General features: G+C 34.3%; 2 protein-coding genes across 3 annotated transcripts in view; one reads left to right on the top strand and one right to left on the bottom strand.

Moving 5' to 3' along the window:
• The window catches only part of LOC133319659 (E3 ubiquitin-protein ligase goliath-like), a 42,497-nt gene extending 42,165 nt beyond the window's left edge, over positions 1–332 (bottom strand). For both annotated transcript variants that reach the window (XM_061524817.1, XM_061524818.1), the window contains exon 1: positions 48–332. The gene's annotated coding sequence lies outside the window, so the exon portion shown is untranslated. The remainder of the gene's footprint in view (positions 1–47) is intronic.
• Positions 333–781: 449 nt separating this feature from the next.
• Positions 782–26,864, top strand: LOC133319662 (protein mini spindles-like). The gene is made up of 37 exons (XM_061524843.1): positions 782–950; positions 1,921–2,141; positions 2,939–3,069; positions 3,343–3,587; positions 4,674–4,837; positions 5,469–5,707; positions 6,267–6,461; positions 10,527–10,707; positions 11,125–11,258; positions 11,753–11,882; positions 12,634–12,762; positions 13,056–13,263; positions 13,373–13,594; positions 13,674–13,911; positions 14,002–14,160; positions 14,577–14,796; positions 14,877–15,056; positions 15,322–15,491; positions 15,592–15,753; positions 15,946–16,063; positions 16,234–16,351; positions 16,421–16,658; positions 16,819–16,954; positions 17,426–17,616; positions 18,225–18,356; positions 18,894–18,976; positions 19,595–19,786; positions 20,548–20,662; positions 21,101–21,286; positions 21,904–22,091; positions 22,171–22,398; positions 22,811–22,934; positions 23,365–23,553; positions 24,105–24,258; positions 24,421–24,485; positions 24,560–24,691; positions 25,070–26,864. The coding sequence occupies exons 2-37, from the start codon at positions 1,940–1,942 to the stop codon at positions 25,163–25,165; spliced, it is 5,994 nt and encodes a 1,997-aa protein (XP_061380827.1). The 5' UTR covers positions 782–950; positions 1,921–1,939; the 3' UTR covers positions 25,166–26,864.
• The last annotated feature ends 397 nt before the right edge of the window (positions 26,865–27,261 follow it).

The following is a 27,261-nucleotide window of genomic DNA, read 5'->3' as shown; positions in this document are numbered from 1 at the left end:
ATTAAAACAACAGTTGTATACTAAGATAACAAATTTTGTATACTTACAATATGAAGCATACTTTGCTCCAACAGCTGTTAATAATTCCCTTGGCTGCGAGTAAGCTCCAAGCCCGACATCAAACAAAAACACAACTTTAGCATTTATGTAATTCACTTATACGTAATATAATTATAATTTCAATTGAAACATATAATTTATATTCACGAATGTACAAGCGAAACAAATTCTCGAATTTAAAGATTCTGCGAACGCACAATAGTCGCGGCACGACTGCGACAAACGTCTCGTCGCCTCACGGCCTCAAGCCCATCTGAATTGTTTAATGTTTTGAACGAATGATTTCCATACAGTTTTGACCGATAGCAATCAGTAATGAATGAAGTGTGAACGAGTCAAAAGACTAATCAAGAAGAGACCATAGACAAAGTTTCGAGAAGTAAAAATACCTACAAAACTTCAAATTCAAAGTATTGTCATATTAGACTAAAGTATAATTATTTTTTTAATTCATATTTGAAGGTAACTTACACTATTTAGTATTTACCTCTTTGATTTGATAAATTATCGAAAAAACAATAAACTTACGTTCGCCTCTTGGCATCTATGAAATAAAACAGATTGCAAAAGCGAATATTTAAAACCTAACACATAATACACAAACTTAATTATTAAACACATAATAACTATAAATTTTATATTAATAAGTGACTAACAATTAAAAATGTAATAGATGATTTTTATATGGTAAGAGTTTATGGCAACAATTGCCTAACGTCCATTTTCTATCAATTTGTAAAACTTAAAAAAACGACGTCGAAAAAAAGAAATTCTTTTTGTCGGTTGAAAGCTAATTGTGGTTGGATAATGTGATTTTACTACTTTTATGTGTTTTAATTATAATTTATCGAGTATTAATATCCCGCAACATAAACAACATCAGCAAAACGGTAAGTTTATTATATTTGAGACATTTTCAATTTTGTTTGTATTGTAGAAAGTAACCGTTGTCGGGCGTCTGCTAAGTGTTGTGATCTAGTTTAATATTTCGTGTTATATTAGACACAGCTACGGTTAAATAGCCGGCAAAGTAATATAAATCAGTGCGTGAATTTAGCCAGGTGGCCATTTAATGCCAATGCACCATTTACTGGTTGAATCATCACTTCCGAAGTATGTATTAAGTCTTTCTTGTATATTTCTAAAATTGTATTCTGTTAACTACACATGTATAAGGTGCATTCAGCTATATTGGGTAAATATATAAATTTAATCTATAAAACGTTGCATTATTACCTTATCGTTAATATTACATTCACATTTGTTATTTGAAAAACCTTTATTGTTTATAAATAGAAGAATATAAATTAATAATATTGTTAATTCATACCAGTCGCATATTAACTGCAGTCCTTAACCTTGTAAGGGAGTATTTTTAAAGGTCATTCAGTGTGCATATTTAGTGATCAATTTTATTTTCATGGCTAACTTGAATCCTTATTTATATTAAACCTCTTTATTGTAAATAATTACATGTTTAAAGTTGCCAGTGCACTTTTATAGTGTACTCTCAACAACTTTTATTAAAGTCAGAAACTTTTATATTTTCAACACTTATTCATTGACCATAATAATTTTAAAACTTGAATAACCAGTTAAGTTCTTTTGTAACCTGTATATGAAGTTATATGATATGAGTCATGTTTTACAGCAATTTTTTTTGAAAATAAGAAATATAAGAGCAATAACTAATTATTTAGTATAAAATTTATTGTAAAGTTAAACTAAAAATAATGAAATATTTTGAAGTAGAAATGAAAACTTATTAGGCATCTTACATTGTCTTAATTCATTACTTTTTTAACAATGACAGTACCTTCATAAATATCATGTTAGGATCACTCCCATATTATATTTCAGGTAAGACTGACAATTCAATATGGAAGACGAGAATGAATACAAAAAGTTGCCGACTGAAGAGAAATGTGTGCATAAATTATGGAAAGCGAGAGTGACTGGTTATGAAGAGGCTATTAAGCTATTTAATCAAATAGATGATGAAAAGTCTCCGGAATGGAACAAGTACCTTGGACTTATAAAGAAATTTGTCACAGATAGCAATGTAGTTGCACAGGAAAAAGGTAATTAGCTTGTACCAAACAATATTTATAATGTAATTATCTTCTCTATGAATGTATATAATGCATATCATTGGCCACTGACATTAAGTATATGGGTTTAATAACTTTCTTAACAATGAATGTATGTATGTACATATTTTACACATGTAAGAAGAAACGACTAGTAAATATTCAATAGGACTTGTCCAGTCATTAATATTCGGTTTTTAATACTTTTCTGTACAATAATTTGACTTTTATCTATATTCAATTGTCTTGTTGGCAAGGAAGTTTCTTGAGAGACGATAGCCAATTACTTATAAATTTCCTAGCTATCAGACTACAGGAAATGTTAATACTGTACACACTTAAAGTAAATTAAAATTAATTGAAAGACAATCTAAATAGTATTGAGCTTAGATATCATTTAATCATATGTAAGATTTTCACTTGTTTTAATTCATTATGATCTCGGTAGCTGTAAAGGAACTGAAACATTGGGATTATTTAGTTATAAAATAATTTAAAAAATAATGTGTAGTTTAGTTAGATTTTTGACATATTTTTACATTTATATGCATATTAGTTATTAGTATATAAATGTTATATACTGAGAGGTTGAGTTGTTTTAAATAAATTGCTTTCCATTCAAAATTAAAAAACTATTGATGAAAGAATTAAAAATTTAATAACTTAATTATAGTACATGGATATTATTTTTATAATATATAAAATGTAAAGAAAATTAGGTTTATAAGATAATTCTAGATCAATTCATTTTGTGTTTATTGTATGTTTAAATATATTTTTAAATTCAGGCTTAGAAGCAGCTCTAGTATTTGTTGAGAACTGTGGTCATGCTGGAAAAACTACCGGAGAGGTGATGTCCGGGATAGTGACTAAATGCATTGCAGCACCTAAAACAAAGACCAAGGACCTCGCCTTACAAGTAAGACTGCTTAAATCTATAGCTAGGTGAAAAAATAGCTCCTGTTTTTCTTGACATGGGTTCCGTTTTCCAACCCTAAAATTGGAATATATGGTCTAATCTTAAGTTTTTTTTGATGGAAACCATCCCAGATAAGTGGACTATCAAAAAAAAATTTTACTTGATGGGACATTAGGTTTCTGTAGCGTTCTGTTTGCTTCACTCAATAAACAATATAAATAAAAGATACAATCTTCTCCTATCTCCTCGACAATATTAAAATATTTTTTTCAGATAACACTCATGTACATAGAAATTGAAAAACATGAGATAGTTGAGGAGGAACTCCTCAAAGGGATGGAACAAAAGAATCCTAAAGTGGTGGCCGCATGTATATCAGCACTGAATACAGCACTGAAACAGTTTGGCAACAAGGTGGTAGCTATCAAGCCTATGGTCAAAAAAATACCCATCCTGTTGGCGGACAGAGATAAGACTGTGAGGGATGAAATGAAGGCATTGGTTATAGAAATGCATAGGTATGTTCTATATATATATCCAACTAAATATTAAAAAAACAACAATTTTAATTAAGTCCCTACTAAGTGGATACTTTTTTTTTAATTATATGTTTTTTGGACTTTGTGATTTTATACAATAACTTTCACGGGGATAGTGTGGGTGTGTATTGTTAAAGGTCATTAATAAACCTATATTTGGAAAGTAGGTTTAAGCAGAAGTTGTGGGATGTTATGGCTTAAACTGATCAGATATGCCTAGATATATATGTATATATATATGCATGTTTTTGTGAGCGCGACGTGTTTCATACAAATGAAATAATGAAAGTAATCTATCATTATTTAATTTAAAACCATGTTTGTGGTTGGGATACATATCTTTTGAATTTTATATCTTTGATATCTCCCCACGCAGAGAAGATGATGTCCTATGAAAAATTAATCTGGTCTTTATGTGAAATTTGGGCTTTCATATTTTGTATATAATCTTTACCTGTATTAAGATGAAGTAACTCTTTATGTAGTAAATGAAATTAATCTTACATTAATTTCATTAACTACATAAAGAGTAATCTTGCTGGATGTTGGTGTGTCTTGAATAACATTACACTGTGAAGTAGTTTCAATGTCATTTCGTCAGTACAAGGTTTTCGAGTTTAGTATTTCTGTCATGTTTCGTAGCTCGGTAGGTACTTAGGAAACTTTATTAAAGCAAAAAAAAGACGAGTAATTGATACAGTATGAAACAGTTAATGGAATAGCTTGTCAGTATATACTGGATGTTAACACCTCGAGGGGTGTAGTCCCTAAAAGGTCTTAGTATATGTGATAGGAAGATGTTATATACTGTTCAGTGAGTTTCATACATAATATTCATAAATAATCCTGTATGACCGAGTTATAGTGATCTGATGGCTCTCTCCCACACACGGGTTGACCCCATATTAATAAAATATAATAAGCCTTTATTCACGCCTTATTTATAATTGTTCAACACAAAGTCATACAAAAGGTTCCTTAATCTAACAATTCTGACGAGTTAGTGACGCCAACAAACTGCTCCGTTTTCCCAATGACTCCATATTATGATTATATATTTTGTAGATGGATAGGAGCCGCTATCGAGCCGCACATAGCGTCCTTGCAGGCTGTAGTACAACAGGAATTAAGAGAATCCTTCGGGGGCGGAGGAGCAGCACATCCTACGAGGTTCCTGCGATCACAACAACATCGACTGAGAGAGGTCCCCGCCGCGGACTATACCGACGGTAATATAACGTGTTACATAACTACATATTGCAATACTCATGTGTGGAGTGCAGCTACAAAACATAGCTAAGACATTTCACAAAGATATGGGCACAGTTATTATCTTATGTCCCTTTTTGTTATATAGATTTAATTATTATTTATGCCAGTTGCATATCAACAGCATAATGAATCCACCAGCTCAGCTCATCTCGGTTCGCATAACCCCAGGCTCAACTCTGCTTCATTAAATCTCATTTCATCTATAACTTCATCAAATGTGTATTACATCCTGGTAACCTTTGTATTTGAATCAGTGCATTCAGATGAGAACAAACAAAAAATCTCACTCTGCCTCAATGATGCAGCGGTATTTGTATCTCTGACCTCTTCTATACATTGTTTTTTTTTTCATTCAATATATACAAATACATTTATCATATTTAATTATTTCCATCAAATACAACTATTCCTTTGTGCTTCATGTGACTGTTCCATCTTATAAATGCTCTTAATAGTAAAAACAATCTATTGATTTTGATTAGTAGAGAAATTAAAAAAAATAATATCCTTTGTATATGAGTATCAGGTGATTTATGTTTCATTACGGATAGATTTACTTGTGTGTATATATATATTACAAAACTTCAGGTCGAGCTGACGATGAAGATGCGGAAACTGGTGGCGGGGACTCCGCCGAAATGGATCCCTATGACCTCCTGGACCCCGTCGAGATTCTGTCCAAGCTACCCAAAGACTTCTACGATAAGCTGGAAGCGAAGAAGTGGCAGGAGAGGAAGGAAGCTCTGGACGCACTGGACAATATACTGAAGACAGCCCCCAAACTGGAGCCCGGGGACTACGCTGATTTGGTCCGTGCGTTAAAAAAAGTGAGTTTCTTCCATCTAACTTGTTACGGACGCGCAACATATAAAAAAAATGGACATCGCCGGGCGACATCGTTGTATGGACAAAATATCATATTACTAGTGACGTTGCTTACTCTGAGGAACCAACACCGAGCCGTGTGAACCAGAAGATTCCTGACACCACACAAGCGATGGAATGGCATTGATATCCTAACATCGGCAACCAGGTAGTGTTAGGTGTAGGTTGTAAGTTTTAATGTGTAATACTTAATATAATCTACATATAAGTAAGTCTTGTAGTTTTCCTGTTTGCTGCGAAACGAAAACAAAACCTATATACTAACTGATACATACTGGTGTTTGAATACAATTGATACCCCTGTTTATATTCTCTGATGCTCTGCGGGTTACAAATTTGAGTGTAAAAATTCAAGAATGGATTCATGCCATTGTTTATCGATTCTCAGTGTAGATTGTGTTATTAGAGCTTCGGTTTGTATGTACGGATTACGCAAACGAAAGCTTGAATTGATAATCACAATTAAAAATTGTACTATGGAATGTTTGATATATGTCGCAGGTGATATCTAAGGACACTAACGTGATGCTAGTGGCGCTCGGCGGCCGGCTGCTGGGGATGGTGGCGAGCGGGCTCCGGAACAAGTTCTCGCCGTACGCGGTCGCCTGTGTGTCCGCTATACTCGAGAAGTTCAAGGAGAAGAAGACGAACGTCGTGAGCGCGCTGAGAGAAGCTATAGACGCTATATACCCATGCGTGAGTATGCTGTGTGTGGAGGTGATAGGATGGCACGTGAAAATATATACATTGGTACATAGAAGTCGAAATATAGGAGTAGAGGGTCATCTCTTAGCTCATCCGTATAGTGTGTGACGTAAAACATACTCGCAAGTTCAAAATACTGTAGAAGTTTTGAAAATTATCACAAAAAAAGCATATTTTTCCTGGGGTGTTCAAATTAATAGCATCTTTAAAAACATCTAAAATATTCGACCTAATTATTTGGCCGTACTGCCTGCTCCTTGTGCCTGAATCAAGTTCTATATATATCTTGTAAGACTTCACGTCATGGCTCTACCCGGGCATCTCAAAGGACGTCAGTGCTGGATCTGTACACTCTTAGAAGAAAAAAATTAACAACAGCTTTTAACCTACTTCCGCTGTAGTCGTGTGGGTGATATGCGATCATTATATATATAAAAAAACTTTAGCTCGTCTGTAAGTGTTTGATAATCGCTACATGAACTCTCGATGATTTGCAAAACACGTGGGTATGCACGGATTTGTGGCAAAGTCTGCACTTGAAGTTATCTAGGTATTAAGTATTAAGGTATTAAGTCAGAAAAACGTAAGCCTTAATTAAAAAAATTACGATGACGTGGTTAGCTCTTGAATATTCAGTACAGCCCTTATATGTAACAGAAGTATACTTAAAACGCAAATGGGTTCGCAGTGAAAATGTGCTTCTCCTCAGATATTGATATTTTAGTATTTCAGAGAAAAATAGATTCTATCCCTTTTGATTTAAGGTTTTTTTTTCGAAAGTGAAATTTCAGGCCGGGGTGCATAATTGACTAAAAGGGCACCTTTGATGCATAGGTATAAGACCTCTTACTGACAAAATTCTCAAGGTCACATCACATGATTACGGAAAAGAAAAAAATCTATAAATAGTAACGCAAACCCCTACGACAAGTGCGAGTGTAATAGATACTTTAATAAAAATAAGACGTTTATACAAAATTATTCTGAAAAGAATTAGAAATAAATGGATAGCCTAGCATTGAGATCTGTTTGTATTATTTAAGTTTGTGATAACCTTATTGTTTTGATATAAAAAAGCCTATTAAATCAATAATCTATTAACAAACTAATCAAATATTTGATTGTAGGTCATGGAAAGAATAATGTGACTAAGTACCCATTAATATACGAGATAGTGAAAACATAAAACTCGTGTTAGGGCTCGTCGGGTGCTCTATTACAGCCCGTTAATTGATGGCACGTCTAAAAATATATTAGTACTTTATTTAACTTAAATTGTACGCAGTAAGTTGTTATAAACAGTATCTACATAAGGCCATCTTACTCTCGACTCAATCCACACACACGTTTGTCAGTCTCATTTCTAGTTGAACTGAACGTGTGCTCGTTATTTTATCTCGTATGTTTTATATCAGTTATAAAATTACATTTGCATTTAATTTTATGTAATGAATGTATTTCCTTCTAAATTGTTTGTCATCATACCGAACGTTTTAATGTAATTATCATAAATAAACACTTGGTAAGTAAAATCAGCAATACAAGATCTACAAACGTTAGGGGCCTCTCATCCCATTAGCTGAATCCCATTAGTTAAAATACCATAAAACCGACCTGAAGAGGCCTTCGAAACTATACATAGGCTTATGTACGCTACATGTCATGTTGAACAAAAATAACAATATTTACTATTTGATTGTTTGTATTCAATCAATACCAATACCACATTAAAAATATATTTTCTGGAGAACTAGTCTTCCTAGTTCCTACGATGGATTTTTTCGTCAATCGTTTTAGTTTATTTTGTAAAGTTGTAAATTTCGGGTTACTCGAGCGTCATGGGTTTTAAAGATTGTTCCAAAAAGAAAAAATATTGGGTTGGAAAGAGCGTTCCAAAAAATTATTTCAAGTTTACTATTTTAGTCTGGAGAGAGCTTGTTATCATTTTCAAAAATGTGTAAAAATGAGACCATAAAAGAACTCGACCTCTTTAGTTATCAACAGTGTGTACGCGCTTTATATTTCCGATAACTATTGATTATTAACCTGAGGTTTAATTCATGGGGGCCGTGACAAGCGGTTGAAAAACTAAATAACTTATTCGAGCGCGTCAGACGTTACAAGTGTATGTCAACTAAACTCTAAAAGGTGTCATATTAAAATGTCTGATGATTTAGGCAACATAAACTCATAATAGATTTTAGTGTATGGAAAAATAAGGCAATTTTGAGATACTTCAAGGTCAATATAAGGTCTTAGCTCTCCTGAATAATAATCTGACTGAATATCGCTAGCCTGAGTTCTTTAAAGGAAATTTATAAACAAGTTATCCGCATTTAAGCATGGAAATTGGATGATTTATTAATATAGGGTTTTCCATTAAGGGCGCTTGATCGTGCAGAACTTCCATCGTAGCGTGTGCTGTGTGGCACGTAGCGCCGTCCTGTTGAAACCACATGTTGTCCAGATCCATATTCTCGATTTCAGGCCAAAAGAAGTTGGTTATCATCGACCGGTATCGCTCACCATTGACGGTGACGGCCACACCATTATCGTTTTCGAAAAAATACGGACCAATCACGCCTCCGGCCCAAAATCCGCACCAAACAGTCACTTTCTGCGGGTGCATTGCCACTTGGTGAACCTCGTGTGGATTGGTCTCGTCCCAAATACGGCAATTTTGCTTGTTGACATAGCCATTCATCCAAAAATGCGCCTCGTCGCTGAAGATGATTTTTTTGCCAAAATCGGCGTCAACTTCCAACTGCTCTAATGCCCAGTCAGCGAACACACGGCGCTGTCTATGGTCATTAACCTTGAGCTCTTGGGTCAGCTGGATCTTGTACGGGTGCAGGCTCAAGTCACAACGCAAAATTCGCCAAGTTGTCGTCTGCGAAAGGCCGAGTTCCTGTGCGCGACGCGGAATTGACTGCCGCGGGTTTTCGAGGACACTGTCGCGCACAGCGGCGATATTCTCGGCAGATCTCGCGTTACGTTGACGCACGGGAACCGGCTGATTGTTAACTGACCCGGTTGACTCGAATTTGTCCACCAATCGACGGATAGTCGACTCGGCAGGACGATCATCGCGACCGTAAAACGGGCGAAGTGCGCGGAACGTTGCTCGAACTGAAGACCCATTTTCATAAAACAATTTTATGATTTGCACGTGCTGCTCGACACTGTAACCTGCCATGGTGGTTTGGGAGGACGGAATGAATATAACACACTGCATTTGACAGCTGTCACTCAAACAACATGGCCGCAATCAGCTGTCAAAGTTCAAGCGTCCCTATTGGAAAACCCCACATATAACTAAATATTTTTATTACCACAAACAGAAACACAAGTTAGTAATCATTAAAATTTAAATTACAAGGAGAGAATGAGGTAGTGGTAGTAGTAATGTTATCTCCACGATTTTACAAACATCGACCCATGGAAATCTTTAGATTGGTTTTTCGTTATTGTTATTGTGTTTCTTACAAAAAAAAAAAAAATTAACAGCGCTCGAGTATTTCGAGGTGACGTTTTTTTTACAACTTCGAGACTCGCTTATTTCTTACTATCACAATCCAAGTGTCAGATTATTGAAATATACTCTTAATCTGATGCGCACGAGTTTAGCTAAGCATCGATTTTTTTACTAATCTGATCGGTCCCCCTCAACACACCGCACCATATAAAGGGTTCATACTCGGTAGAGGTATCTGAACAGAGTGTACCGATTGTCCCAATATATTTTCTGACAGGTCCGAGTCACTTCAAGAATCCTCTCTTGGACTCTCCTACTATAATTAGTGGGTTTAGCGTTGTCGTATCTTAAAGCAGTAGCAAACTTTATCATCAATTCTTCATTACATATATTCTAATTTAAATTTTAAACCTCGCTCTATATCTTTTCTTCAAAGAATTAAACAAAAACTAACATTAGATTTATATATATTTTTTTCTTTATATTCATGTCCAATAAAGTTTTTAGTATATGTATTACATTGAATAGGTTTGGAGGACGCCAATACATTTCTAATGTAAATTTCTCTTTCACATCTTCAGACGAATCTGGAAGCTATCATGGAAGATATGCTAGCAGCGTTCGATAATAAAAACCCTTCGATAAAGGCTGAGAGCGCTGTGTTCCTGGCGCGAGCTCTGTGTATCACACAGCCGGCGGCCTTCAATAAGAAACTCATTAAGGCTTATGTGGCTGGACTCTTGAAGTTACTGGAGAGCGCTGGTAATATTGATATTATTTATGTTTGGAGAAATAATATTGGTGGATGACATTATCTAAAAAAAATCTCTATTAATATAAATAGAACGCAACAAAGTAAGAGATTGTATAAAATATAAGATTAACGATGAAAATATCCTTAATGTTATTCAGTACTCGTTCGTTGCTATACGTATGAATAGTAGGATGTTAACAATATATTTATATACGCTTTAATAATACAATTAATAAAACTGAATTATTACAAATATTTGGAAATCTCATGATTTATATAATCAATACAGTTATTATAAGTACTTATAAGATAGGCAGAATATTATATTTATGATAAAAAAATTAAATGTCTTTTTTTAATAATTAAAAAAAAAACTTGTGCATCTTTAATATTTTGTCTATGACTTAAATGTTGCCTGTCAATAGATCCCGCAGTGAGAGACGCCGCAGCGGAAGCCCTGGGTACTGCGACAAAATTGGTTGGAGAGAAAAATATTGCTCCACATATTGGTAAACTAGACAACTTGAAAGAGCAGAAAATTAAAGAATTCGCAGAAAAGGTAAGGCTCAATATAATACTAATTCATAAATTTAAAAGACATACACAAATACACCCCTTACCAAAAGTCTGCACCGTTAAACTTCGAGTTTTTCATTAATAATTTTTTCACATACGTATATATAACAGATTTGTGTTAATTCAGATTGATACAAGTGTTTGAGTTCTGATTTCCTAAACATTATTGATGGTGTGCTGTACTTGTCACGCAACACTAGTTTAACGGTTTTATCACAGCAGACGGTTAAGTGTTTAAGCTTTGTTAAGTTAATCATTATCAGCCTGTTAGTCTTAATTTGATGTCATAAACGACAGCATTTAACATTATTATATTCTAACATTTAGTATACATTAGTGTTAGTGGTTTCACTATACTGGAGACTTAAATACATCTATCATACAATATATTTAAAGTAAAAACTGCATAGTGATTACTAAATTGGTAGTTAGAGTAAGAGTAATTGGTCGCTAATATCACTAATAACGTATTACCAGGCGGAGATTAAAATCAAAGTGGCCGCTCCCAAGAAGGAAGCTAAAGCTAAAGCTCCTCCGCCCAGCGGCAAGGGCGACGCCAAGGCTGGCTCGAGTCAACCCAAACCTGTTAAAAGACCAGCGTCCGGAAGTTAGTACCATGTAGACACATATATATACATATATATATATATATATATACACGTATATACGTATGTATGTATATATGTAAAATCAGTATGCTTACTCCCAGTTTGAATCGTCACACTACAAACAGCGTTAACAGTTTTCAATTATATCTTGGTACATTACAGTATTAATATGTTCATCATTGAGAACGGAAAACGCTTCATATGTAGTGTGTAGATGCGAACAGGTGCTAAGCACACTGGTCCGATAAAAAAATGTATATACATATAGTCATCACGTTTCAAATAATTTTTATGACGATAATTTTAAAATGTCCCCTTCATACTTGATCATAATGGTCTCTGTGAAGATTTACGAGTGATTGTACTAGAAGGATTATATTATTTCTCATATTAAAATTTTATACTCTTACTATATATTTTCAATTATAATAAATCTGAAGTTTTAATCAATCGATCCGATCAACCGATTGGATAAAACATAACACGTCTTCACTATATCAGTAATGAATATCGCCAGAGATTGTACAAGTTGTATAAATTTTTAAATACTGAATTTTACCGATAGTATAGTAATAATATTTGTAAAGTAAGTTAAAAGAAGAAGCGATTCAAATAGCCTAATTATTTGATATTCAACAAGTTCAACAACTACATATGTAGTTTAAAAATTATAAATACAGATAATTAAATGACTGTCATGTTAAATTGGCAAAATATTAATGATTTAACTGTTTTTTTAAATATTTATAGCAGCAAAGAAACCTACAGCCAAGAAGACCCCAGCGCGTGGCCCTTCAAGCCCTCCGCGGGAATTGGAACTGTCACCGGAAGAAGTAGACTCCCGCGCAGAACAGATCTTTACATCGGACGTTCTTACTGGTATTAAACTATTTTTTATATTTTTGTTATTATTAGAGTATTAACAAAACTATAGTTAATTAGTAATTCTTGACACTTACAATTAATGTTGATTACTAAATAATGGATCCATGGAGATCAATGACCTCTTTAAATCTTTTTTTTTTAAATTAATTATGTATTTAAAGTGAACAATTGTATATATATATATATTGTGTCCATATGATGAATCTAAGTAAAGATACTTTATGACTTGTATAATGTATTAAGCGTGCGAGAATGTAACGCTATAATATATTTCTTATAATTTTCAGGTTTAGGAGATGGCAACTGGAAGAGTCGTCTAACAGCCGTACAGTCGTTCCATTCAACAGTCCAAGGTCTGACTACATCGGATGCGACAGCACAAGTCTTGTATAGAACACTGAACAAGAAACCAGGTCTCAAAGACACCAATGTTCAAGTCTTGAAAGCGAGATTGGAGGCCTGTAAATATATCACGGAAAACTTTCCCATATCTACGTAAGTTAATACATGAAATGCTTAAAAATATGAATTAAACTATTTGTACTGGAATAATGAGTTTTTTTAAATTAAAAATATAATTTTCTAACAATTACTCTTCATACAGAACCGCCGCTGACTTTGTTCTTCAAGATATCGTCACAAAGTTGGCTGAAACTTCCTGTTCCTCAGTTTCATCCGAGTGTCTGACATCGCTGGCTGAGAGTTGCGGTTTGGAACACGTACTCAATGAAGGGCTCACTTTCGCTATGGACTCGCAGAAGAACCCCAAAGTTCAAGCAGAAATGTTCAATTGGATGGCAGTAGCGATAAAGGAATTCGGTTTCACGTTAGTGATACTTCAAATGTTTCTGAACGTATTACATATGGTTTTATTTAAATGAATTACAAATTAGATTGGTTTCCAGAATGAATGTCAAATCAATAATCGCACATTCGAAGAAAGCGTTGTCTGCGACGAATCCTAACGTCCGAACGTCTACCGTCAATTTCTTGGGAATACTGTCTTTATATGTGGGCCCGTCACTTATCAGTCATTTTGACAGCGAAAAGGCCGCTACCAAGCAACTGATAAGCTTGGAACTGGATAAATACGCCAACAGCACTCCGCCCACACCGACTAGACAATTGGGAACAGTGAGTAAGGTATGCATTACATGATAATTAATATAAAATATATTAATTTATTAACGCATATACATAATCATCGAAAATTTGTATTGTACTCCTTTGTAGTCGGCAAGTAAAGGTTCAATAGGAGACGATCTCGATGAAGCTTATGAAGATGCCGCAGACGAGGAACCGCCTGCTGTAGAAGATAATAGACCGAGGACAGATATAGCACCGCTTATCACTGACGCTCTGGTCGCCGAAATAGGAGATAAAAATTGGAAGGTAGATCTAATTGCATTATAATAACTAGCTATTACCCGCGACTCCGTCTGCGTGAAATAAAAAAGAAAAAACAAGGAAAAAAACTACTCACGCCTGTTAACGGTTAATTTCGGGATCCGGAAAAAGTAGCCTAAGTTACTCCTAATTACATCAGCTGTCTGACAAAAAACGTCCCGTTAAAATTGGTTCAGCCATTTCAGATATTAGCCGGAAGTCGGAAGAAATAGACGACCAAAATTAAAAATATATATATATTTTGGTGAACGTATCGTATGCATGTAGTAAAAAACGGTTATTTCAATATTACAAACAGACACTTAAATGTTATTTATATGTATAGATAGTAAATAATCTCTATGATTTAAACAAGAACCTGTTGAAAAATTAAATAAACAGCAATAATATGAACGTTTCAGGTTCGTAATGAAGGTTTGGATAAGGTGAAGGCAATCATCACAAACTCCTCACCGATCAAACCTTCGCTGGGTGAACTACCAGCGGCCCTGGTCGCTCGGCTTCTGGATTCTAACTCAAAACTAGCTCAAAGTGCTCTACAAATTTGTGAGCTGTTAGCGACGTCTATGGGCCCTAAATGCAAACAGCACGTGAGGACCTTTTTCCCGGCTTTCTTTCAAGGTTTGTTTACATTCATATATCAATTTCTCATCTTATATTGTATACGATACTCCTGTACCATGAAATCCATATTTTTCCAGCGTTTGGTGACAGCAAGCAATGGATTCGTACCTCAGCTGTGTCGTGTGTGGACGCGTGGTGCGGGGCGGCGGGCGCGGCGGTCGCCTTCGATGGTGAAATGGTTCTGGACGCTCTTAAAGCCGGTTCACCAGTACTGCGAGCTACGCTACTTACATGGCTAGCTGAAAAGCTACCTAATAGTAAGGAAAATCTTTTCTATTACATTATTAGTAGTCACGATTATCGTCTCCTGCAGACGGGTGGTAAATTTTTAAAAATTTAATGGTTTTATTACATGAACTAAACGTTTTTAAAATAATATTGCGTACAAAATATTAGTTTAAAATATATATTGTCAGAAAGTACAGAATCTTGAAAATTTATTTACGTAATTATATCCTAACTTTGGCCGCATCTGTTCCTTTGAAGATTTTATGTTTATCGTATATATTAAATTATTTTCAGTTCCTCCGAAGTCGTTTCCTCGCGAGGAGTTGTCCCAGTGCGTGCCCATACTGTTCGCGTGTCTGGAGGATCGAGCGGCGGATGTAAGACGGGCGGCCGCTGACGCTGTGTTCCCCGTCATGTTGCACCTGGGATACGAAGCCATGCACAAACAGATGGACAAACTGAAGGTATAACTCAAAAACGACTAAGTCTTGAAACATATAGTCGCTTTAAAATCCCTTCAACATATCCACTTATATTTCCTCAATCTAATTTTGAATTTCACAGCCGGGTTCCAAGACTGTAGTGCAAGCGGCTCTGGACAAGGCCCGTCCGAATTTGCCGGTCCAACCTTTACCAGCTAAGAACAAAAAAGACGAACCCAAGGGTGTTAAGACGGGAGGCGCTCTGAAGAAGGAGGGAGATAAAAAGGGAACAATGACGAAGAAGGTACATTGACTTAATTTGAAAACTATCTAGTAATGAACATTAGTTTTTGGGGTGAATTTAATATGATTCATAAAAATTAAATTAGCATATTTCTTGCAACAACTTTATTGTTGTAAATATAAATATTGTATACTTCATTGTTTTTGTTTGTTAATCTATGTATTATAATTTTAGTATTGTTTTATAAACCAGGTAGTTAAACCGGCTTCGGCCTCGAGTCGCGGCAAAAAGGAAGACGAAGATTGCACTCCCCTGCTACCCAACAATAACGCTAAGAACCAGCGTATTATTGATGATCAGAAACTAAAAGGTGCCGTCACAGAGTTTATTAAATCAAAGTAACTAAAAGAATCTTTCAAACAAGTTCCCATATGTATGAAGATGACATGTCGTGCAATAGATTTACGAGAGAGGGACAGAGATATATAGATATCTCTCTTATATCTCAAACTACTTTAACATTTTTTTCATATATTTCAGTATTGAAATGGAACTTCACAACACCTCGCGAGGAATTCTTTGAATTGCTCAAAGAACAAATGAACAGCGCCGGCCTTAACAAACAACTCGTCGCTAATATGTTTCACAGCGACTTCCGGTGAGTTAATAAAGAAAAATTAACAAAATACACTTTATTCTCTTGATATTAAATTTAATTTTTTTTCAGTTATCACTTGAAAGCTATCGAAGCGTTATCAGAAGACCTTCACGAGAACGGAACAGCGTTGATGGCGAACCTGGACCTTGTATTAAAATGGCTGACCCTGAGATTCTTTGACACAAACCCTTCAGTCATACTAAAGGGCTTGGAATATTTGAATATCGTGTTCCAGTATTTAATTGACAGTGACTATACTATGGCTGAATATGAAGCTAATTGCTTTATACCGTACTTAGTGCTGAAGGTAATTAATTATTGATCAGTTTTCAACAATAAATCGATTAGTTCTCCAACGAATCATTAACTGGCTGGAGTTAAATTAACTTACTACATTAAGTAGTGTTACTTCAATATATTATGAAATGTGTTAGTATGCACTTGCTAATGTATTTCTTACATCCCAGGTCGGAGACCCGAAAGACACTGTACGAAATGGTGTAAAGGCTTTATTCAAGCAAATAGGAGTCGTGTATTCAGTCACTAAACTGTTCGGATACTTGATGGAAGGTCTGAAGTCCAAGAACGCCAGGCAGAGGGCTGGTTAGTATGTAGATGTTTATACATTCAAAATCAGGACAGAACAGCAGGTTTAATGGGGTCTAAGACTCGAAAGTATTTATTTAAATGAAAATAATATTTTTCGGATTAAAAGATGAGTCTGCCAGACGAGATCACGGATGCTGCAAAATAACCGAAACGTCGGGAGTATGTAGTTATTAAAATAAGATACGCGTAGTAATCCGAAAAATATTAGTTCAATTTAAAAGCAGGTTTACTGATGTAGGCTCATTGACGTAGTGATGTTTTAGTGTCTCATGCAACTTGAAGGAGTTCCATGTGATTTTGTTGTATTTCTATCAAAAAATTACTGTAGTTTATTATTTGTATTTGCGATTGCGTAATTATTGAGATTTTCCTTTAGTGGTAAGTTTAAACATGAAATAAAATATTGAAATGAATGTTCTCACCGGGGAATGAAGTCGAATGAAAAATGAATGACGTTAATTTCAGAATGTCTGGAGTGCATTAACCATCTTCTGGAGACCTACGGTTCAACGGTGATGTCGGGAGGCGGCGCGGCTCTTAAAGAACTGGCGCGTCTCATAGGGGACCGGGATAATGCTGTGCGGTCAGCCGCCTTGAACTGTGTGGCCACGGCGTACTTCCTGGACGGGGAGAGAGTTTATAAGATGATCGGACAGGTGCGAGGGATAGACTAGATAAAATATAGTACATGGCACGTAATTTGGCAAGATTTCGGCGTAGTGGGGATACATTTGCGCTTGTACACTCAGTGCAACAAAAAGTGGTTACTTTTGATGTTTTTCAATAAAAAAAACTAGTTACAGTAGTAAAAATGATGTGTTGAATGTATCTGTTACTCGCCGGGTAATATAACAGTCAATGAATCGCATAAATTTTTAACAGTGTATATAATATTTTTTTGAAATGATTCTTGCTAACAAGGAACGCTTCTCAAAGTCTGGCGTGCTGATGTCTCTCACTATAACACTAGTGTTAATATAATGTAACAGAAATGACGAGCTTGATTGGCTGCTTGTATATTTAAGTCTGCTCACGTAAATATTGTAATGATAATAATAAATACATTATTGAAATGTCAATTTTGACTTTATCAATCGACTCTCTCTCAATATTATCGGTAGAAAACTAAATATATCATATCTTTCGTTTCGCCTCCTCATCGTTTGTTTCCCAATCATTTTTGTTGTTCCGAAGTTGTATTGAAACATGTAATGGCGATTTTATGTCATTTCCTGTGTGTAATGTATAAGGTATCGTGTTTCAGATATCTGATAAAGATCTCTCTCTACTTGAGGAGCGCATCAAGCGAGCTGGGAAGACTCGAACAGCGGAGGAGCGTCGGGCCGGGCTGGTGCCGCTATCAGCTGGTGGCAGACCTCTCATGCACGCCGTTGAGGTACACAGACAAACATACATATATTTAACAGACTATAAATATGTATTTGAAATATATATTAGATATTATTAATACTTTTTGGCAGTGTTGTACTAGTATTTAGGTAATGGAGTAAGATGAGAAGGAAAATTTCTTAAAATATCGATGGTCTTAGTTACTCCCTTTATAATGGATACGTTCGGGTTATATAGTATGGATATGTAAAATTTTGTTAGAAGAGTCCTTCGTGTTTTATTTATAATATATATACATAATATATGTGAACGATAAAATTTGTCATACATATAAAAAAACCTACAATAAGAATACTCTGTGTATACTTTAGTAATATTAATAAACTTATTAATTTTTACTTCAAGCGATATCAATCCAAATATCAAATACAGAATTATCATAATTTGATATCTTTCCATTATCATGTCATTAATGTTTTATTGATAATTTGTTAGATATGTCAACATAATGTGGTTACATAAATCGTATTACAATTACGTATCAAAAAAGATGTTTAAAATATATACTTAATTGTATCAACAGCAAGAACCAGAACCACCACAAGAAGAACCCGCCCAGGAATATGAGGAAGAGGAAATTGAAGAGCAACCAGTTATAGTTCAACCGTTAGTACTTTATTTATGATATATTATTTTAATTAGTAATAGGTTTGTTCAGTTAATTTTGTTTACTGTTACATTCAAATTTAATCGAGTTTGCATTGAAAGAGCTCGAAAATTTTTTTTTACATATAAAGATATGCCGAAAATATTCCTATATGTATATTAATGAATTTGATATAATATTTAAAACGACCTCATATGGCTATACATTTACTAATAAAATGGTAGTGTCTGTCTATAGTTACAAATTAACAGCTTTACATGAAACATATGATAAGTATATATTTACGTCACAATCACAATTTTTAAAAGTTTTGTCTGTGTTTGTTTTGTACTGGCTAATTTTTGGAACGGCTGGACCGATTTCGACGGGAATTTCGCTGGCAGGTAGGTAATGTCAAAGAGTAATATTGACTGCATTTGAACTGACTACAAAAAATGTAGGTTAAGCAGAAGCTTGATTTTTGTTAGTGTATCAGTCCTTAATTCAACCGAAGGCACGAGCTGGTTATTAGAATAAGAAATTTTATGTAAAAAAATAAGTTTATTCTAATACAACCTGGGCCCATATATTCTAAGAATTAAAAAAATAGTTGATAATTATTTTTTTTGATTATTCAGGCCGGTGAGAGCAATGACAGAGCCGAAAGTAATAACGGGGCCCTTCAGACTCGACCCTGACCTGATCGCCAAGCTTGATGCAGCTGTCCCAGTAGTCCGGAAGCCAGATTTACCCGAGTTGGACTTGAAGTTCCTAGACGAACCGATACCCGTGTCCACTGTCAGGAATGTCAGTGCGCCGGTCAGGCCGAGGCATGTGTTACTATATTTACGTTTAATTCATTTGATATAAAAATATTTTATGGAAAATGTATTTATTTATTTATGGGAAAACTTTCAGCTTATGTAAGCACACAATAAATTGTTTCGGTAGGGAAAAACAATTTGTCAGAACAGTTTCCACAGCTATTTTGACATGGAGTGTAGTATAACTTAGATTAGAAAAAAAATGCAAACAAAACAAATATAGCAAGAACATTAACCACAAGAAGCATCAAACATACAATTCACTACAACAATCATTTATAAAGAAAACAAATATATATATATATATATATATATATATATACACTAATAATAATAAAAAAGTACCTACATCTGAATCTTATTACATTATTTAAGAATTATTCTTTAAACTTACAAATAAAATTAAAGATTCGGATAAAAAATGTCAATGTTCTTATAAAAATGATTAATAATTATCACTGGATCCGACGAGAGAACTATTTTTGATCAAAAGATCTATGAATCTAGATGACAGTTCTCAATTAATATACAGGAAGTAGATTGTAGGCAGATGAAACCTGGTCCATGACAAACGTTTTGTTTGCTACTTAGTGTATAACACTCTCTTACTGAAGGTTGTTTAAAATCATTTCACTGAGATAATTTTCGACCTGTTATTATAGTTATATAAACTTATTATATTTAATAGCTATGTCGAGCTTATTTTTTTCTTCCTTTCAATAGATTTTTGTACATATGTATATGATACTATTATATTTTTTCCACAGTATGTCCACACTATCCCCGTCCAGACCCACTCCTCACCTGGTGCCTCACAAGCCAGCCCTCGATGACACTCAGCTGGCCGACACCATACATTCTATATCGAGTCCGGATCTCAACGTGAGTTTCAATATTATTTATAAAACAAGATAAACTTATATACAATAACAACAACTATGCTAATAAAAATGTTATTTATATTAAAGTAAATACAAGAACTTAACAAATTATACACTAAAACCTTCCTCGAGAATTAAGCTTTCGAGTGGTGATATCTGTTTGATAATAGGTGCAGTAGTTTTTCCGTTTACCCCGAACAGACAGACAGACGTGGCGAGGGACTTTGTTTTATAATATGTATAGATTGATGAAATCTCGTTACGTCCCTATATAGACTGCCGCCGTCATGCTATACAAAGCAGTTTATATTATATGTCGCGTCTGCAAAGCGTGTGCATAAATAAAATATTTACACCATTTCATCTCAGAAATCTATACAGAAATTATAGCGAAAGTTGTATCTATTACATATAATTGTAATACCGTATACGTTGCCAGGCGGCTATCAGAGCCCTATCTCTGATCTCTGGTACTCTGGAATCTGGTCGCGGGGCTGCGGTCGCGTCCCACGAGGCACGGCTAATATCAGCAGTGTCCGCACAACTACGGCGGCTAAGAATGACGCCCGGACCCGCCCAACATACTCTGCAGGCGTATAAATGTTTGGCACAGTCATTGTCAACTGTGAGTATACCGAACGAGATGAACTGAACTCTTAGTATAAACTTTCATCGTAACACTATATAAACAGCGTTTTTAATGGTATATTGGAAAAACTGAATATATGGTTTGATATTACAAACTTGTGGTAATAGTGTGGAACTTAGTCACTTGCCATTAATGAGGTACTTCAAGACTATACATTTTATGTATCGACAATATGAAAAACTGATATGATAATATCTGTGTTAGTTTGATATAAATTCTGCCAAGTAGACTTATAAAAATATTACGAAGATTTTCGGATATTGTATTTTTAAAATTTCATTAGATCTCGTCCGCCCGTCGTCACGGTTGCGGTATAGGAACCGAAGGTCGGGAGTATGTAGTTCAAAATAATAGTAAATGCGTAGTATCCGAAAAACTTAGTTTCATTCAATTGAATACTTGCGAAAATCTGAGGTATCTATATTTATACGTATGTTTAATTCTCAAATATGTAGTGAGGTTGCTGTTGAAATAGTGTAACCAAAAATATCAGTTGATATTTTGAATATACACACAACTCATAACATAAAACCAAAAACAAGACAAGTAATATATTTTTTAATATGTTAAAAATAATACATTTTTCCTTTTAGTTCTACGAGACAGCCGGGTGCGGTAGACAAGTGGGTGAAGCAGCACTAAGGTCTCTGCTGGGCGAGTTACTGCTGGTGCTTGGAGCGTCACCCGCCACGCCCACAACGGAAGCCGAACGCATCGTCAGAATACTCAATAACGTTTGCGTTAGAGTTCTAGAACACTCACCGCGCACAGCTTTGTTATGGTGTGTACACACTCACACTTACAAAACACAAATTTCTCACAAATGTATATATTTAAATGAGTTTTAATATATTTTATAGTGCAATCATATCACTTCTACACGACTCGATTGTCGAATCCGACCCGGCCTATCCCAGATATCAAGATCTATTGCTGAAATGTTTCTGGAAAACGTTGAAGATGATACCGACGTGGGATGTGACCTCCATTGATTATGACGCTGTGTTATTCAAGATACATCTCTTCTACAAGGCCTATCCTAACAGCTACTGGAAGAAGAATCCAGAAATAAGCGACACTCCTTATAGGTAACGAGAAAAACTCGTGTGAATAAGATGGTAGTTCTCGTATATATTCCCGCGATTTATCATACTACACTTGTTTACAAACAATTGTCATATCGCCTGTCCGTGATCGGGTAGCGTTTAAAATAACGAAAATACGGGTAAAATGTTACAAAATAAAAAATGTAATATGACCAAAAAACATTATTAAAATGAAGAAAGTTGTAAATTTAATATCACAATAATGTATAAATGTTTAGTCATTACTACCTTTTGAGCAGTTTTAACTCACTTTTATAAAGATACATACATATGTATATATATTGTTATATCAAAAACTGTAAAAAGTTAAATTTTTATAAGCATGTTTCACAAATGCTAGATTGCATTATAATGATATTTTATGATTGTAATTTGTTTTTGTTTATCTTTCCAGAACCGTCAAGACTCTAGTCCACACCTTAGTCAAAATGAAGGGAGCGTCCATAACCAACCACCTCACACAGATACCTGACGTCAATGAATCAGATCTCTATCCTTATTTACATAAAGTACTCAAGGTAAGACATTACTTAAATATATTGCTTAGACCGTGGAGGTGAGCGATACATGCGCGTTAAATAGGGGCCCCTTAGACATACACCTAGATCGCAAGTCCCAAGCACTATTGAAGCTCCTCTCCCTGCAACGCGATGAACCCGCCACCTGCACGGTGAATCCATTGAATGATGAGAAGTTTCGTCTCATTAAATAATCAGACTAAAATAATATTAAATTAATGTTACTTAATTGACATACAACTATTTTAAGTTACTAAGTTTAGATTTATATTTGTATATGACATAAGAAATAAAAATACTCAAAGCAGATACATTTACGAATTATGTTATAATTCATGTTTAAATGTCATCAATGACAATTTCAACTATATTTTTTTACAATGAAGAATTATTTTTTTAATTTTCTCTAAAAATATTGTTTTGCTCACAGCAACTTAAGCTAGACGAGCGTAAAGAGCCAGAGGTGGTGAACAACGGTGTGCCGCCGAGCTCTATGAACACGTCGCTCCAAGCCGGCCGACTGCCGCGAGGAGTGCACGATGAGTTGGCCGCCATACTCAAGAGGATCGGCTCCAAAGAACATAACAGGGAGGCGCTGTCGCAGCTGTATGATCTGCGGGTGAGATGTTATACTGACCGAGTCCGCATGTTTATTGAACATAACAAAAAAACAATATTAAGAAATAGATGAACTCATAATGTTAAAAACATGAAGGTAGATCACATTTCTCATAGTTTCTCCTAAAATATGCTTTTTCATCTTCCTTTAAAGATGACCGGGACAAATATAAATTTTAAACAAATGCAGACTCTGGGGTCAGTCTGCTATAAATATAAAACGTAGTATCAAAATGTATGACATAATTATTCCTTAATTTTATACATTATACGTAAGTAAATAAACTATGTTACTCAAAAGATTGAATATAGACAAAAAAAAGATGGCTGTATGACAAATCCTCACACGCTCTCCTTTTAGAATATTTAGTAATATCCCCAGGAATTATCTGAAGATAATATTATTATTGACAAAACGGATATAAACATAAAATCCTCTATATGTCGTAAACAAAATTAAATATGTATTACGATTTCCATATTAAGAAACGTGAATAAGATGTTCCTTCTATTCTATGTAACATATGTTTGTGTTATTGATTTATCACACAGGAACGTCACCCTGAGGTCGACATCTGGACTTTCATGCAAGGATCTTCCTTCTACTTCCGAAATTACGTGGAAAGAGGTCTCAGAGAAGTGGCCGATCAGAGGAAAATGGCTTCAGTTTCCATATACAAGAGCGACTTTAAAACTGATAATATTGGTAAGTGTGGTTCAATCTTAGGTATATAGTTATTACTTATAAACAAGCTAAAGATTAATCATGGCAGAAAGCATAAATCGGATGGAGAAGATAATAGAGCGAACGACAGTAAAACTTATATAATACGCTTGATCTTAATGTATCTTACTATATTTTTTACAGACATAACTAATGAAAACGACGAGAAAACTCACGTTATATTTTTGGAACGATTAAGAGCACTGCAGGTATACACTATGAATTAAATTCTTTTATTTTCTTAAACGGATTTTTCACTTTATACAACACGGTATGTTTATAGGCTAAAGCTGGCATAAAAACGGAGTCGAACCCCTCGTCACAGCCGCGCACGCCGAGCGACAACCGCGCGCTCGCAGATTCTATAACGGAGAACAGTTTGCCCAGAACACACAGCCTCGACCCGCAACTGGAGGTACTTGATGATAAATAATAATAAAACATCGTTCACACAAAATAAAAACCTATCATTAAACAGTTTACTTAAAAATGTATTATATCATTATGCATAAAACTTCTTTTCGTGATAAACGCCGTAAAACGAATTCTCTTAATAATGCCGTACGACAACAATAAGTCCGCTATAAATATTTTTATATAACATTCTTCAGTAAGCATAAATTAAAAAAAAAAATCTTTATGTTGCCTAAAAATTATAATTAATAAAATTATTGCACATCAGTAAACTGTTAATAGCATTTAGTAAATATTTTATTTTATTATAAACTTTCTTATAACCAAAATTAATGGCGGATGGCAGTAGTTTATTTTTATATGATAATAATTGTTTCAGCTTCACACAACGCAGCAAGTCTCCATAAAGAACGAAGCGGCCGTGGACGCACTCCGTCTCAAACTTCAGCAAATCAAGAGCTCGTCGAAGAGATAAATGAAATCATGAAAATTAAATCATCTTTATTTACCGTGTGCCTAGGACTTTGGTTTCCAACGTTCCAAAGTTTTTCCATCATAAATCTTCCTGGCAAAGGTTTTCATATAAAAAACTAAGGAACGTTCGGTTTTTGAGTCGAAAATGTTAATTCATAAGGCACAGTTCTCATTCACTACACACCTTTCCCTGTGATGCGACGCCCCGTGCGCTAATCGTACTTTAGTTTAAAATCTGTAGTAGTAATTCGGTTCGTTAGTCGCTGCAGCCCCTTGCTTTGAATGACATGACAATAGTTATAAACAGTATATTGCAGGGTAAATTGTTTTCGATTAGTGAGGGGCTAGGATCCGACGTCCTCGGAGCGAGCTCTTGCCAGGAATTGGATTAAAATATTAGATATTGTGTGTACTTGCAAGTGTTGTTGATTGTTGAAGCGAACGATATGCACGTTTGAAATACTCGACTTGAAATTTGAAGCCCCACTATTTGTAAAAAAAAAAAAAGTTTATTTTTGTTGCGTGTAACAATAAACTAACTTTCCGTCTCTTAGCAGCCAGTAATTAACAGAAAATATAACGAAAAAAAATATTTTAATAAGCTATGTATGATGTAACTTCCTAGCAAATGATAGAAAATATGCAAAAAAAAAATATTCAATTATCCAGTGACATGTTGATTGCTTTACGAGATCAATGTAGTCTTCATTGTAATTGAAAACTACGATTGATGTGTAATCCCATTGTTTTCTGTTATATTTTAGTTTTAATGTTTTTGTATATGAAGCTCAAGATTGCAATTGAAAACTACTCACTACATGTACTCATACTGATATCGTCTCGAAATTTAAAGTTGCAATCTTGAGTTCTATATTTGAAATGTATTGTCTATTGATTGATTGATTTGATTAATGAGTTTTAAGACTGTTAGGCTTGAAAGGAGTATTCAATTTTGTGTTGTGTTTTGCAGTCATCCACTAAGTTTGTTTATAAACTTTTTATAGCTGCGATGAGGCCACATTGTTATTATTACTAACACCTATTCCTACATCATTAACCAACAAAATTGTAATTACATTCCCAAATAATTGGAATTTTATGTACCTTTTTCAATTTACCTTATTTTAATTGACATTTTTATTTAATTTTTATATGCTCATATGCACAGCTTTGTTGACTGTCACCTGTCGAAGTTCCTACTACAAACTATTAATTAAACTACGTTAATGTTTCCGTTATAATAAATTTCTGAACAGTGGATGATTAAAAAGTTAATTGTTGCAAAACTGTCAGTTGTCAAAGTTATGTGTACGGGCAGTTTATAAAACGACTGATTTATCGTTCTCCATTTTACACTCGCACTATATTATGACTCAATATTCACACTGATGTTATATTTCTTTATCGATTGTTATATATTGTTGACGGATTCTTGAATGTTAAAAAAAAAGACGGAAACGTGTCGAGTCTATGAATGTAAAACTATTTTTTTTTTAATACTTATTTCATTTTGTTTTTCTTTCTACCCTATAAAATATAACATTCGGAATTAATACAGAATTAAAGAATTTTACTTAGGTCTAGTGTTATTGTTTCTTTAGTACTGCTTTTTTATGATACTTGACTACATTTGAGCATTTATTTATTTTAATGTATTAAATCATGATGTAATATTGATAAATAAATTCATACTACACTTAGTTCTCTCATTTATATACACCTTGATACAATATAATATTAAAAAAAAAACCGAAACCCTGAAACTAAATAAGTCAACGAATTTGATGATTCTGGTGAGCCTGCAATATTGAAAAAGTAAAATATATTGGATTTCTATCAACCAAAATTTTATTAAAATGAAATAAAAAGGAAGTACTTTATTTAAACGTCGCTTTTTGATTGTGTGTGCAATGTGGGTACGAAGCTGCTATGATATAATTTGAATGAAACTTTGATTAAAATCATTTTATACAAAACCATACTTTTGTTGGGTAAATGTTTATTACAAATGATTAATTATAGTTATGAAAAGACTTGAAAGATAAAATCTCTATGGAGTCTGATTTTATATGTCAATTCCATCTATGGAAGTTCATA

This window comes from Danaus plexippus, chromosome 26, assembly GCF_018135715.1.
Source record: "Danaus plexippus chromosome 26, MEX_DaPlex, whole genome shotgun sequence".
Classification (NCBI taxonomy): Eukaryota; Metazoa; Arthropoda; class Insecta; order Lepidoptera; family Nymphalidae; genus Danaus; species Danaus plexippus.
The sequence above is the reverse complement of the archived record's forward strand: the minus strand, read 5'-3'. Positions and strand labels throughout refer to the sequence as shown.